Source organism: Brienomyrus brachyistius, chromosome 9 (assembly GCF_023856365.1).
Source record: "Brienomyrus brachyistius isolate T26 chromosome 9, BBRACH_0.4, whole genome shotgun sequence".
In the NCBI taxonomy this organism is placed as follows: domain Eukaryota; kingdom Metazoa; phylum Chordata; class Actinopteri; order Osteoglossiformes; family Mormyridae; genus Brienomyrus; species Brienomyrus brachyistius.
This window is the reverse complement of record NC_064541.1, coordinates 3,445,545-3,460,411: the sequence shown is the minus strand read 5'-3', so window position 1 is coordinate 3,460,411 and position 14,867 is coordinate 3,445,545. Positions and strand designations below refer to the sequence as shown.

The 14,867-nt window shown below is 42.7% G+C and overlaps 1 protein-coding gene across 2 annotated transcripts in view; it reads right to left on the bottom strand.

Annotated features, from left to right (window-relative positions):
• Positions 1-2,655: 2,655 nt before the first annotated feature.
• The window catches only part of bcam (basal cell adhesion molecule (Lutheran blood group)), a 38,093-nt gene continuing 25,881 nt past the window's right edge, over positions 2,656-14,867 (bottom strand). Inside the window, exons 4-16 of one of the 2 annotated variants that reach the window (XM_049024288.1) lie at positions 13,183-13,253; positions 12,781-12,877; positions 12,323-12,505; positions 11,484-11,611; positions 11,134-11,281; positions 10,114-10,229; positions 9,401-9,542; positions 8,199-8,323; positions 7,952-8,093; positions 7,837-7,869; positions 6,866-7,007; positions 6,651-6,750; positions 2,656-5,474 (exon numbers count right to left, since the gene is read on the bottom strand). In XM_049024288.1, the coding sequence (XP_048880245.1) occupies positions 5,472-5,474; positions 6,651-6,750; positions 6,866-7,007; positions 7,837-7,869; positions 7,952-8,093; positions 8,199-8,323; positions 9,401-9,542; positions 10,114-10,229; positions 11,134-11,281; positions 11,484-11,611; positions 12,323-12,505; positions 12,781-12,877; positions 13,183-13,253 (1,430 nt within the window). In that variant the 3' untranslated portion in view covers positions 2,656-5,471. Of the gene's footprint in view, positions 5,475-6,650; positions 6,751-6,865; positions 7,008-7,283; positions 7,328-7,836; positions 7,870-7,951; positions 8,094-8,198; positions 8,324-9,400; positions 9,543-10,113; positions 10,230-11,133; positions 11,282-11,483; positions 11,612-12,322; positions 12,506-12,780; positions 12,878-13,182; positions 13,254-14,867 lie in introns of those variants that run through there. The other variant, XM_049024289.1, reaches the window with a different exon arrangement.

Sequence of the window (14,867 nt, the reverse complement as noted above, 5' to 3'; positions counted from 1 at the left end):
GAGTCTCCTGTTTCCACCAAAACTGTTCGTTGGGAATTCAGTATTCATGGTCAGCTGCTATCAGCTGGTGGATCAGTGATGATTTGAACTGCAGTATCATGGCGTTCCCTAGGCTCACTACTTGTTCTACATGGGCACGTCACTGCCAAGGACAACTGAACCATTATGGATTACTATGTTCAATGTAAACAGTCATTACTGATGTGGTGCATTGTGGTGTATATACTTAGCCAAAAATCACTTCCGTGCAGTATTTGCTATAATGTGAATAAAGTGCACACTAAGCGTGCTACATTTGACTTACTCCAGGGATGGGACACCCTTTAATACTTATGCTAAGTGCATGAACACAAACACCAAGTGTGGTAACATGTAAGTGAGAACCAAGTGGGACAATTGGGACAGAGCCTTTGTCTCTAAATAGCCCACAGTTCCTGGCTGTCTGAACATGTGCTCGCTGTAATAGCAGGCTGTGCAAATGCCCTGTGCCTAGTGCTCTGTGCTTTTTAGGATAAGCTCCAGTGTCACTACAAGCCTGAATTAAATAAGCAGTTTTGTCTGTCTGAACATGTGCTCGCTGTAATAGCAGGCTGTGCAGATACCCTGTGCCTAGTGCTCTGTGCTTTTTAGGATAAGCTCCAGTGTCACTACAAGTCTGAATTAAATAAGCAGTTTTGTACCCACCCAGCTGGCAAAAATGAGACATACGCAAATGCATATGCAACGTGAAGCATCAATGAATCCTATTGCCTAAAAGATCTAGACAAACGAGGAATAAAACAGGTTAGCTGCAGACAAACATGTATCTCATTTAGTTAATGACCCCCCCCCCCCCCACCGCCTTTTCAATCTGAAGCATGTTAAAATAGGGAGTCATGAAATTTAATGGGCAGGTGACTCGTAAAAACAGCTGCGCTCCCAGTCGCCGCTACATTAGGTGGTTAACAGAGCGGCCCTCATTAAAGTCAACAACAATAGGCTTTCCCTTAGTAGGGGAGGGGGAGGAACTTTTTTGATTTTGAGAGCTCAGATATAGTTATCTATGCCAATGCCAGTACACAGTTTTATGGAATGGAAAACAGAGTCATGTAGCATAGCTGAATATTTCTATATTTCTTAGGTACAGTATTCTCTGTCTATGGTGGATTGTGGTGTAAATCTGCTCATGTGATATGTGAAGAGCAGCACCTGTATGACACCCCTGACCCCCCCCCCCCCCCCAGAAGTCAACAATAGCCTGCAGCTTCTGATCAAGCTCCCAGGGAATGCATTGCAGCTATTACCAGCTGTTTGGGGAGCCCCATCCGTTCCCCTTATCTCTCCAGCCTGAATTCACTCCAACCCATCCACTCCATTCTCACACTCCTAATTGGCTGACTGTGACAAGGCAGCTGGGGAGTCATCAACACACCAGGATCGATTAGGGTGGACCCAGGCCTTGCCAGTCTCAAAAAACTGCTTTCATTTTTTCCACTAATTGTATACTTTTTTCATAGACAGAAATAACTCCATCAGTAACTATGCACTGATAAAATATGCTAAACCATTTAGCTGATATTACTGCCCCATCTGGGGGGGCAGGGGGGGACCATGGATAAATGGCACACAGACTAACTGACTCGAACAGAAATGCCAAGACTAAGCGACTTACGGTGAAACAAAGGCAAAGCTTTTATTCCAATTAAGCAGCTCAACCTTCATATGCATGAGGGCGTGGATGGGTTCAGTGAAACACACTGCCAGATAATTCAACGTTCATGTTTATCCATCTCTATATCTCACTCTCATACGTCGTCCATGTTTTCCATCCATCTTCTAACTGGTCAGGATTTGTTTGATCATTAGAGCATCCATTTTTAAAACAGTGGCTATCGGGAAATATTTTAAATATAAAATAACACAATGCGGATTACGCAAGCCAGATAACAACTCAACAAGATTTCTCCAGTACGTTTCACATTTTTAAGAATCTTGTTCTATAGCTAGATATGCTATATATAATGTGAATTCGCAGATATTTGTGTACTTCTCCTAAGGTTAGTTGTTGATGTTGATATTGCTGTAGTGAAAGTCCTGTATTTGGTTGCCATGCTGATTCAACACTACAGCTAGGATAGGGCTGTAGCTGTAGAATATTCAGCAGTCAACCCCAACGTACTATGTCAGCTCGACCTGGCTGACGCCCAACCTTGACTGCACTCTCCTTCTGGCTCCCAAAGCACTATACATTAATTAGCTACCCATAATGGAGGCCAGTGCAGTTATGAAGACCTCTTTCATAGCAACTCATGCACATATCTCACTTTCTTCCTCAGGCAAGAAGATCCCCTTTCAAAGTCAGAGAGAAGTAGCTGCAATTGTCTGTAAAGCTGCTGTCGAAGCGAGCGGGTTATCCGCTCATGCAGTGACGGAGATTCTGTAGCTTTGAAAAGACAACAGCTACTTAGGAGTCACTTAAAAGCACTGTAAATGATTCCTGGCATGAGCACACAAACCCACGGCTACATAGAGGGAAATAAAAGCATGAGAGACACCGACATGCAAAGACAACAGCATCACACCTGCTTCCCAGGAGCGGCCTTCGCACATTCATCTCCTCTCTGGCCTTTCTGCTTCCTGTCAGAGGTCAGAATACAAATCAAAGCCCACACTGCCTTGCTAATCGAGGAAGGCTTTTAATATTGTAATGGACTTTTGGAGGAAAGCCTGCAGAATTACATAATCACTGATGGGACTTGATAGATATAAAGTGGAGTCTATAGTTAATGGTAAAAGCTACAGGACCATCAGAAAACTAAAAGCACTGACTTTGAGGTTTTGAAGATTTGTTTACAAGCAGCTCGGAAAATGTGCTGTGAAGATGTTTGCTTTTCGATGAAGTGATGATGATGATGATGGGGATGATGGTCATGATTATGATAATGATGGCCTTCGCATTAATCAACACCCATGTCTGCACTGCACATTTAATCTTACGTTAAACAGTTGTACTAAACAGTGACCATGAAACTATCATCCTACATATAAGCCATTTCCAAATCACCTTGACCAGCGACATACTTGAATGAGAAAAGTGAAGTATTAACTCAGCTTGTGGATCATATTAAACAAGTGTGCAGTTACTGACCTGTGAATATAGTGTTGTGCCTAAATGAGAAGAGTATGACCACGTCACTGCCGCAGACATAGCTACAGTGGAGGGATTCTATCAACAAAATGGTCTGTAAAACAGCCAAGTGAATTATTCAGCGAATAAAGCAAAAATAAGAACAGGAAGCAAACAGATATTTCAAAGCAAGTGAATTGATAACTCTTTTTAAAGCATGTCAAAAACCTACAGAGTTTTTGAAGGGTTCTACGTTGTTTTGGTGGTTTTCTGACACTGCAGGAAAATGTCTACTGACTATAAAAAGACACAACAATCTACAGAGCTATCAGATTCATACCACAAAATATACAATATACAAGAGCAAAAGCACACACACCAGGTTTCATTAAACAAGAGCAGAGTCCTAAAGAAAAATAATAATAAAAATAATATTATATATAAAACATATATTTATATATATACTGCTGTGAGGGTAGAAACAACTAAGAAACAAATCAGTAGTTCAACAGCAGTAAAGTAGTACCATTAAAAAAATGAAGATCCATTTCATATCACAATTTTTAACATCAAATAGGCAAACAGGCAAGCATTCATTGTTTTACATACCAAATCACAGGTTTACCTGCAATCACAGACCTCGTTAACAGTCATTAAGCCAAACATTTTCAAATCCATGATGAGCTGAGATCAGATATACATATAAAAAGCAGTTGTATGCGAAATTTCTCAGCTCCAGCAATAAAAACATCTCTATCAAAGTGGGATCCGCATTAATTAATTCCAGTGTAATTCAAAGTCATTGGCACTGTAATCTGTGCTGTAAAAAACAAGGCAAACTAATTGCCTTTCCCAGGAGGGAAAACTATATATATATAATTCAACGCACTGACACTTAAAGTCATTGAAACCTATTTACCATAATCCATATAAAGTAATAATCCAAAGGCATCCCCTGCTCCTACATTTCCCATCTTGTCCCTTTAAGAACTGTCAGACAGCTTGTTATTGTTGTTGTTGTGATGCATGTTGACACTCCATATTCTGCTCTATAAAGGCCTGGGGTGAGGACAGCTCCATCGTACTGGACACATTGCAAGATTATCAGGGAAAAATGGTTATTTAATGCCAGCTCACTGAATTTCATTTTCGCCATATTGACTCACAGGCACAGTTTGCCACTAAATGGGGAATTCAGACGGCCCATGGAATAATTTTGAATTGTGTTTTTTTAGCAAGATAAAGAGTGCAGAATGGAGAGAGTACATTTACGTGATTATTAAAGGTCTGTTAATACAGATTTGGGTTCAAAAAACACAAAATCGTGACTTGTACTTTCTCATTTTGTTCTAAAAGCACTAGCAAAACACATATTTCGGGCAAATAAGGGTTGACTGTGACTGCAAAGCTTTTTATATTTGTCTGCCTAATGTTTCCCACGGTCACCAACAAGGAGTCAAGGTCTCTCAGGACACTGTGCGGTTAGGGGTGGGGGAAAACCCAATCTGCAAAAGTCTACATAACTGAAAAATCCCAAAATAGGATTGGGAAAAGAGTAAAGCTGGTGGTGATTTAAAAACACATAAATATTTCCCATTCGGTGTGGTTAAAGCCCCAAGACGAAGAAAATATAAAGCAAATTTTTAAAAAAGATTATCGAAACCTTTTTCCAAAAGCAGAAACAGGTATGGGCAAATGATACCAATTAACATTGGCGATACCCAGATTTTAAAACCCAGACTTGAAACACAGATGTGTTCTAGTCGTCCGCTTCGTAACAGCACTCCACAGGGAAGTATGGCTGAACTGATCTGGCTGGAAAAACAATGTTTATGGCATGACAGAACGGGAGTGTGGGTTTCAGCCAGTGCGTGTATGAGCAGGCAATGCTGAGAGGGCACCCCCCCGCCCCAACCCTATAGCATGAAAAACAAGCAGAATGAACGCACATGCAATTCAAAGAGCATACACACCACACAGATAAACATGAACATCACAATACAGATATACATGCTAGCTTACAGCACAGACACAAGCACATAGCCCAGAAACCCATTAACCAATCAGTGTGTCGCGTCTCGAGGCAGAAATTTAACTGTAACATACTGTGTCTGGCCAAACTGTACTGCATTAACCTGCCTTGAAGGCCAGGATCTATTTCCCAGTTTACAGAGAAGCTGTGGTGCAGCAGGATAACCTGGAATCCTTTGTCCTCCATGACATCACAAGTTTCCTTTACTCCCCAGAAGTTTCGCTCAGTTCTGTGTCTGGGTTTTAAAAAAATGTAAAAAAAAATCCGATCACCATTTTGACCCCATCCTCACTGGTCCCTCCACCCATCCTTATCTGTCCATCCTTCTGTTCATCACTAGAAATGAAACAAAAAGAAGCAAATTAATATCTGTACACAAGGGCCATTCCTGGTTTAACTTCTGTATTGGCCATTATCAGCTGGAAGCCAATATGGCTACATTCACACTGCCAGCCACATCGTTCAATTCCGATTTTTTGCTCAGATCGCATTTGTCTATCTTGATGGTTCACATTCATAACTACAAGTGACCTGTATCTGACTGCAATGTGAACGCATCGGTCTTCCTAAACGGCACACATTTGCACATTCATACGTTTTTACACGGGTCATCTGCGTCACCAACAACAAAAAACGTCATATTTGTGAGACGACTCATGGCATTAAAAATGAAGACGTTAGTAGCTCATGCATGTATCACACTTTACTCTGGAGGACGACAAACAGTGAATTAGCTGTACATGGGCAGGTCGAAAAGGAGAAAAAAAGGTCAGGCGGTTAGCTTTTTCTGTTTTCATAGTTATTGCTGGAACTGCTGCACCAAGAGATGTGTGGGACGAGCCTGCGGGTGCAGGCTGAAGATGTCAGCGCATGCGTATAAGCAAAAATCCACATGGATTCCGATCTGAGCGTTCATTCAGGTCGCACGGCCGCGAATCGGATACGTACGTATGAAAGTGACACAAATCCGATTTGAAAAGATTAGATTTGCGTGTCCACACAGCCATGAAAAGACCAGATCTGTGTCACATTCGGGCAAAAAATCCGATTTGAGTCACTTCAGCATGGCAGTGTGAACGTAGCCTATCTCTACCCCTAACCCCATGCTTAAACAGGCATGATTACCAGTATATGGCTATATGATAGCAGCCACTTATCGTAATTTTTGGAAATTCAGACGTTGGACTATAAAGGAAATAACATCAGTGTTCCGTGACTGAAAAACATCCTTAGTGACAGTTTCTCAGTCTCCCCACAGTAAGTGTCCAGCTTCCAGCTGGGCGGTTAATTATGGGGCCCATTTCAGCTGGTTATTGAATTGGGTTTTATAATTCAATTCCGTTCATTCGATTCATACAATCAACGCCTCAATAACGGCTAATGAATTAGCGGCACAGCTGAAATTAAAACTAGGATAAGCTGTGCGCCAGAGGGGACACCCCAGCACCAAAGCGCAGACATATCTCTGGAACTGTCCCACAGCCACCGCCCCTCCCCCAAAACCCCCCCAACCTGCTCTGTAGCTGGATGCTTGCTGAGCAGCTCTGTATCCTCCTTGGCTTTCTCGGACTTCATCTCCACCACGATGTCATTTTTTATATCCCCAGAACCACTGCAACAGAGGAATTCAACACAGCCAATGAGCAAGGGTACGAGGCCAGGCGAAGACCCGGACAGAGTGACCAAACAGGTGCGGCTCCCATGACGCCTCGGTGTCGATCACTTACACTTCTTTCTTATCCTCTTTCCCACAGGGCAGCTTTCCGTTCTTCTGCAGGCAGTACAACAGAGTGACCAGCAGGAGGAGCAGCAGCACACACACTACAACTGCCACCACGACACCAGCGGCGCCGCCCTGCTGCTTGTCAGCTGTGGCACCAGAGAAGGAGGGGAAGCATGGAGGGAGGTGAGTGGAAAAGGGTGGATAGGGTGGGTGGGGGAGGATAGAACCCTGCTTTACTACATCGATACTGAAAAGACAATGAGTCCAGGGAAGAACACTGATAGAGCAAGACAGTGGCAGCTATCTATGAACAAACACACACACACACATACATACACACACAGACACACACACACATACACACAGCCTGAGAAACGCATAATGGACGAGGTAGCTCACACAGACTGACGCTCACAGGCTCAGGCACGGCTGCCTTGTTACAGACCTGATTTAAGCATGGGATTCCCTTTGAGCAGCATATCAAGAAAAAAGATGAGGCTGAGTCTCACAGCACAACAGGAACAAACAGTCTACGACTAAGCGAGGCTGCACCACCACCTCGAGACACAGCAACACACAACGTTTGCAACACAGCAGGCAAAGCAGCAGACCCACAGCACGACATGGCAAGACAGCAGAGTGTGAAAACCGTGCTAAGAGAAGAGGAGGAAAGGACACCACAGGAGAATAAGAGACGACATTCTCAGAGAAGAAGGAGAGAAAGACATAGAACAGAACCGAAAACTTTATTGCCCCAGGAGGGAAAACTGAGGTGTCCACAAAATATTGGACAACAATGACAAATATAGTTTCTACAGTCCCTATACAATATATAATTTACAGAGTGCTCAGTAACAGTACACAATGTGCAATGTACAATATACAAATACAGTGCTCAATCACAGTATATACAATATACAATGTACAGTGCTGAGAGGGACCCAAGGAGGTTAGAAAAGACAGATGAATGTCTACCTCTGCCCGCACCACCGCTGTCTGTGGAAGATTCTGGAACACAAAGAGAAAATCCGATTAAATATGATTGACAGTAGATCACAATTGAAAACAAGAATAATGGAAGCACCCAAACCTTTGCTAATGACAACCATGAACTGTCGGGTATCCTTTCCATGCTCATTCGTGGCTTCACATGTGACCCCGCCATTAAGCACGGTCTCTGTAGCTTCAAGCGTTATTGTGCTAATGACCTTGTTCTCCTGGATCATAACCGCCTGTCAGATGGAGAGGAGTTTTTTAGCACACCAGGATAAAGAGAGCACACTCAGGCTGGTCATAAAATTTACTCTGGAAAAAGAGTGTAAGTTGGAGCCACAAACCTGTTTGCCTGAAGGAGTCCAGGAGAACTGAGGGTCAGGGTATCCATAGGCAGAGCAGGAGACTGTCACAGTGTCACCCATGTTTTGTACTTTGGCCTCGGGAGCAGGAGCAATCTCTGGTTTTCCTGAGAGAGACACAGAGAGCAGGGTTAAGGTGACGTTAGAAAGGAACTGAATGTGGGGCTCAGGTAGGATCCATAAGCAAAATAATGTGGGGTTCAGGTGGGGTTAGTAAGGAATAGAAAGTAGGGTTCAGATGAGGTTAGTAAGGAACAGAAATCAGGGTTCAGGTGAGGTTAGAAAGAAACTGAATCCAGGGTTCAGGTGGGGTTAACAAGAAACAGAAAGTAGGTTTCAGGCGGCGTTAGTAAGGAACAGAAAGGAGGGTTCAGGTGAGGTTAGTTAGACAAATAGCGGGGTTCCAGTGGGGTTAGTAAAACAGACAGCAGGTTACAATGGGATTAGTAAGGAACAGAAAGCGAGGTTTGGGTGGGGTTAGTAAGACAGAAAGCAAGTTTCAGGCATGTCTCAGGGTTTCAAAGCTTGTGTGAATCAGTGTGAATCCCAGCTGATCCCAGTTCTGACTGTTCCCTTGACCCCAAATCTTGTGCTTTTTTCTGTGTGCTGTGACTCCTAAGTTCAAAGCATCAGATGACAGAATCAGTCGCTGACATCTCCCCTCCTTATGAGATGTAAGGAATAGTGACTAAATGACTAAATGAAAACTACACATTCTAGAAAACAAGGTTCTTTGCCCAACACATCACTATGTTATTTAATTTCACCCACAATTGATGAGAATTACTTTTGTGAAATGTGGGAACAATGATCCAGGATAGTCCCCGTCCGAGTTTGGTCAAGAGATGTATTAGGGAGAGAGCAGAATAGTGTTTCTCTAGGAATGGGACATAATGTATAAATTCATGACATTTTTAAAGGGCAAAACCAAAAAAATATAAATTCCCAACTCTTTGAGGCCCAGCATAAATCTAGTTTCACTCCACAGGAACACAAAAGCAAGTCTTCGTTTAAGATTTTTTAAAAATGTGATTTTATAGAAATCAGTCCATTCCACTAATATGCTCAAACAAGTCTATTTAATTAAGGCCTCAGGTGGATCAGAAGCCCTCAGGAATCATGGTCTGCGAGAGCTAGGATGTAAGATGCAAGCGTGCAGCACTGGGGACAGGAGGCTGGCTTACCCGAAACCCGGACTGTGACATTGCCTCTAGCGTAGAGCCCGGGGACAGTGAACACGTTGCTCTCGCAGATGTAGAGTCCCGCGTCTGCATACGATGCTGAGTTTATCACCAGTGTGCCGCTGTTGGATAGTGTTGCTGTCCCCTATTTGGAGTCACATTAAGAAGCAGAGCCAGGGATAGAGTCAGGTCTCCTAGCAAGGAAGTGATGTGGATCTGCACAGGTGCTGTTTAGGGGGAGGTCAGTAATGGAGGATAGGGCATGCATCCACACAAGTTTGATCCATTGATCTTGTAAGTGCTTTTCCTAGTCAGGGTCAACCTGCAGTCTGTCCCAGGCAGCACAGGACACTAAACTAGGGAACTAGTTTACATGGAATGCTAGCTGGTTCACAGCTAACTGCTATTCAGAAAAAGAACTAAATATATTTTTATTTGTTTTAATTAGATTTTAATCTGCCTTACAAAGAGACAAAGAGAATGGCCTCCAACATAAGTACAGTGCGTGTACAAGTGTGTGTGTCCCCAAGTAATTTAGGGCACTGTCACAAAATATTGCAAATGGATTAAACTGCATGCTCAGTGTGTAACACAAAGAAAAAAAAGCATGAGTGCAGTTATTGAGCACATCAGGAAGCAGTGGGCCAGTGCAACGACATGGCCGAATATCTGGCTTCCAACAAATGCTGTGATGATGGAACCCGGAGGAGTCTCACCTTCTTCCACTCCAACGTGTGAACATCAGAGCCCTTGGTCTTACACTGTAACTGGATGCTCTCCCCAAGAGGCACGACATGGGGTCCAGCAGGAGTGATCTTCACTGGATCCAGATCTACAGAATGGGGGAAGAATGAGGCAGGGTGGTGCTTATTTTAAGTTTATTTTAGTCCTCACCCCTCTGGAATCAACGGCATTGTTGGTGATCTGTCTTCTTTTCAAAACGTCATTTGTTGGAACTATGAAAGTTTTCAAAATTAGGTTAAATCGCCAAAAACATAAACCATGTCACCTTTCTTTGTTTCACCTGCATCGTGGGCGTGTAGTGCCACCCTAACCTGAAGATCGCTATTCACATTCTAAATATTCGCATTTCCACATATTCAAATCGCATTCGGATGGTAAGTTCATGAACAACGCAACAGTGAAACGCAATCCAGATACATCCCCATCAGTGCTATAAAGGGGGGGGGGGATGTGGCCAGGTATGAATGGCTCATTCATACACATAAAAGTTGCTACATATTCAATGAATAGGAGCCCAGAAATAGTGACATGAGTTAGTTTTTTCTTATTTATTTATCCAACTGAATGTTGCAACTACACCATTTAGTCATCTTCATGTAGCCAAGACTTTGGTGATCAGATATCTGGGATCAAAACAAACTGCCACCATTGCTTACTATGTACTTTTATTATATTTCTGCAAGTGTTCCAAACTGTATTTTGCAATGTCTATACTTTGATGTCAAATTACAAACTTCACATAAATCTGACATATTTACAAAGTACACTAAGATTAAGATGAGTTTAATGCCAAAACAAATATATAAAATATTTAATAAATATATAATTTATTTGCCATGAATTAAGTTTATGATATTGAATGAAGTGTGTGACCATGCCCCAGTCAATGAAAGTGTGTTCCCTACCCCTAGACCCTAGAGGGTTAAGTACAAAAAGGATATATGCCATAAATATGATGCTGATGGTAATGCTAGCCGAGGGCTGACACTTACAGTGAACGAAAAGCTTGAGCTCTTTGGTGAGCTCAACATCCTTCGCATCAAAGTCCAGAGCTTCACATCTATAAGTCCCATTGTCTGCCCGTGTTACAGGATGCAGGGTCAGCAGTCCATTAGTAGCATGCTTGGGAGTTTCTTTTCCCTAAAAAATCATGGACAGAGAAGAGAACTTCATGTTAGAAATGTATAGTTTTCGTGCACTCTAAGGATATTTCACATTTGTTCCCCTATGCCCCACTGTCAGCTATGAGCTGTATTCTTACTGTTATTCTCTAACTATGGCAGGAAATCAGATGGATCATCCAGGAAGTCAGAGGAAGACAGAGCTGCCTCTCCACCCTCACCTTATCAATAAAGGTGAAATCGTATGTCGGTTCAGGGTTGCCATCAGCCTTACACTTCATCGTCACGGCATCACCCTCCTTCACTGGCACAGAATTCATGAGGCTGAAGGTCACTACCTCTGTGGGATCTGATCAATGAGAAATAAAAAAGGTATGAAGATGGACAGAGAGGTCCAGTGGCAATTTTTATCACTTCTGTTTTCCTCAGGGCAAAACATCAGACATCATATTTAACCCAGTAATGTTTTCTGAGAGATTTTGCACAGATACATGATCACTGGAGTTTAGACAAATGCACTCGAGATGTTACTGTGATTTCATTTCATGACTGGTGTCGAGATAAAGTGAAATTTCTCTGCAGACTTGGATTCGCTGCAAGACAATTATTTTGACAGAAAGACAAACCAAACAAATAGTAGCTCCAGCAGCAAGATTAATCTTTATGTCAGGGTTTCCCTAGTTCTGGTCCTGGAAGGCCAGTTTGCAACACAGTTAGCAGATTTCCCTGCTCAGAAACTGCTACTAAACCTGCTGATTAGCCAAGTTAGATGTGTCTAAGCAGGGAGATCTGTATACTGTTTTGGATTCTGGCCCTCCAGCACCGTAATTGGGGAACCCAGCTTTATGCTGGGGTGTTTTTATGTAGGAGAAGTGGGAAAAGATTTACTCTGTGCTAGTAGGTGCCACAGAATGCAAGCGGCGGGAGGCCAATAAAACCAGAATCACAGACATTTTGTATCAGTAGGATGGGGCTCATTCAGTTCGACCCGACTGTGCTGTAAGCTTCAGCTGTTAGTTACTGGAGGCTTCAGAGAGTCGATGAGAACTGTGTGACTCACAGAGGAGGGTGAGGTTGAAGGCCTCAGAGCTCTGCTGTTCGATCTGGTCATTGGGCATGCTGAACTCCACAGTGCAACGGAACTTGGCGTTCTTGTCCTCCTTTTTAGGCCGCAGATAGAGGGTGCTGGACACAGTGAAGAGACCTGAGGCCTCCTTCACCACGCTGGAGACCATGTATGTAGCTGAGAGGAGGGCAACAGGAAGGAGGGACAGGGAGAGACTGCGGTGATCACCAGCAGGGCTCAACACCATGGCAAATTCCAGCTGACATTTTTTTAAATGCCACACACATGATATGTAAAACACAGCCAGCATAGTTTTTCTTCCTTGGTTAAAACATTTTGCTACGGACACGTTTGTCTGTGTATGGACATGTGGACAGTCCCTGAACATTGTCATCATCATCACCATTGTGTTACATTTCTGAGAATGTTATTAATAACAAAGCTGTGCTCACGCTCATTGTGGTCTTTGACTTCTGGGAGCGGATTTAAGTTCTTGTACCAGATGAGGCGGGGTGCTGGGAAGCCATTCCGGCTGGTGCAATGGCCAACCTGGTACACAAAGGGAGCCAAAGTGAGGCGGGGTAAACAGAACAGCATTATGGGAAGTGTATTCCTGCAGGATTCTTAAAGCTATTATCCAATCGACAAAAACAACAGGCAGGTTATACTATTTGCAAAAAAATAAAAATACATGAAAAATACAACTTTAATTCGGCCAGAGTTCTTTATACTAAGATGGCAACTCCTTATAGTTGTTCCCTCAGAAGATCTACAGTCTTCATTTCTAAAAGAGCAAACCGACCTGTAGCACAGGGCAAAACCGCGGCCTTTTTGAGAGTGTAAAGCAGGCTCACCTGAGGGCTGGGGGTCTGATCCACAGGAATGGGCTGGCTGGATCCTGCCACCACAGGCTTCTCTGGTGCAACTGGATGGAAGAAATAGGGAAGTAGGACGAAAGATGAAAAAGTCTGCAGTGCATCAAGGATGAGGGGCACCCCTGGAAGCTCTTTGGGTTACTTGACACCGTGCAGTGCTACAACTTGTGTTGACCACTCCTATCTCCTATGTTCAACACAATCCCTACGTAAGTTTCTATAGCTTCAATGATCAGGGCACCTCACACATTCAGTCCAAATCAGTAACGCTATTTGTTTTTGAGCCATTACTATAGAATTTATTTGTTATCTATTTTTTATTGATACTGTCTATTAATGTCTAAATATCTTTTTATTCTCTAAATGCGTGTATTCAGCTACTGTAAACTTGCAATTTCCTTCAAAATTAATAAAGTATCTTTGTCTGTCTGTCTGATAGTGTCAGTTACTGAGATGCTGAGACAATTGCAAATAACCTCACACATTGCAGACGTATTACTACTTTAATATGCGCTGAATACATCTTCAAAATTCACACAGACAATTACTACTGTAAATATAGTTATGATTGTTACCCTGCCAAGCCCGGTATGAGCGGCAGAGATAAGAGATAAAGAGCATAAAGTAAACAATTCACATAGCAGTGTACTCCCGTTTCTTCCTGTCGCTCATATGCAAGGTCACTGTATCCCTGCTCTCAGCTGCCCCCCTCGCACCCCCCACATAAAAATAAACACCCGCCATTAAATAACATTCAGTATCTATTCCCTGCTGAAAATGCTTTCACCGTCCCTCAGTTAACGTCGCCTTCCAGCTCTGTCCTAGTTTGTTCAAAAGCTGGAGAAATTCCTCATATATTATTAACTCTGACACTAAACAGTAGCGAAACAGGGTAACCAGGCTAGGAGAATAAGGCATTCTGGGAAGTTTAGCGATAAGAGGATATGTGATTACAATGACTGATAAGCAGTAATGGCAAAATCTATGTTCTGTTGGGTGTTACAAATTTGCTAATATAAACATTCTCCAAATCCCATTGTTTTAAATAGGATTCACTATTTCACAGTGAGTCTGTTTCTTTAACACCTAAAGGCAGACCGGGAGGGATTCAGCACTGTTACACGAAGGGGACAGGCACACAATGGGACAGCCAGGGTAATGCACACACTAGTAGATGCCTACTGGGTAGAGGGGTGCCTCTCTCACAATTGTGACCTGGGGGCTGTGAAAATTAACCTTTGGATTAATCAAAATGACCCTTTGGAGGACAATGGTCAAAAGACTGATGCATAGTAAACATGACAGCTGGGAATAGAGCAATACTCAATCGTGACCAATGAAATCTGATCCGAGGATAATTAAATAGGAAAAAGTAAAGAAAAAAACACATTTAAAAATAATGGCAATGGCAAGAGTAATCCATAGAGGTGTTTCTTAACCTATTTTTTCATGGCACATATAAATAAATAATAAATATTTTATAAGATCAATGAACACTGATGTTCGCAGAGCATTGATAGAAAAATACTGAACAATAATCAATACAACTGAACACTGTATACCGAATATTGGTACAGCAGGGGTCTCACACAAAAACAATGAACACTGTACTCTAAACACTGACAGGGCGAGGCACTCACAGAAAGACAATGAAGATAGGACAT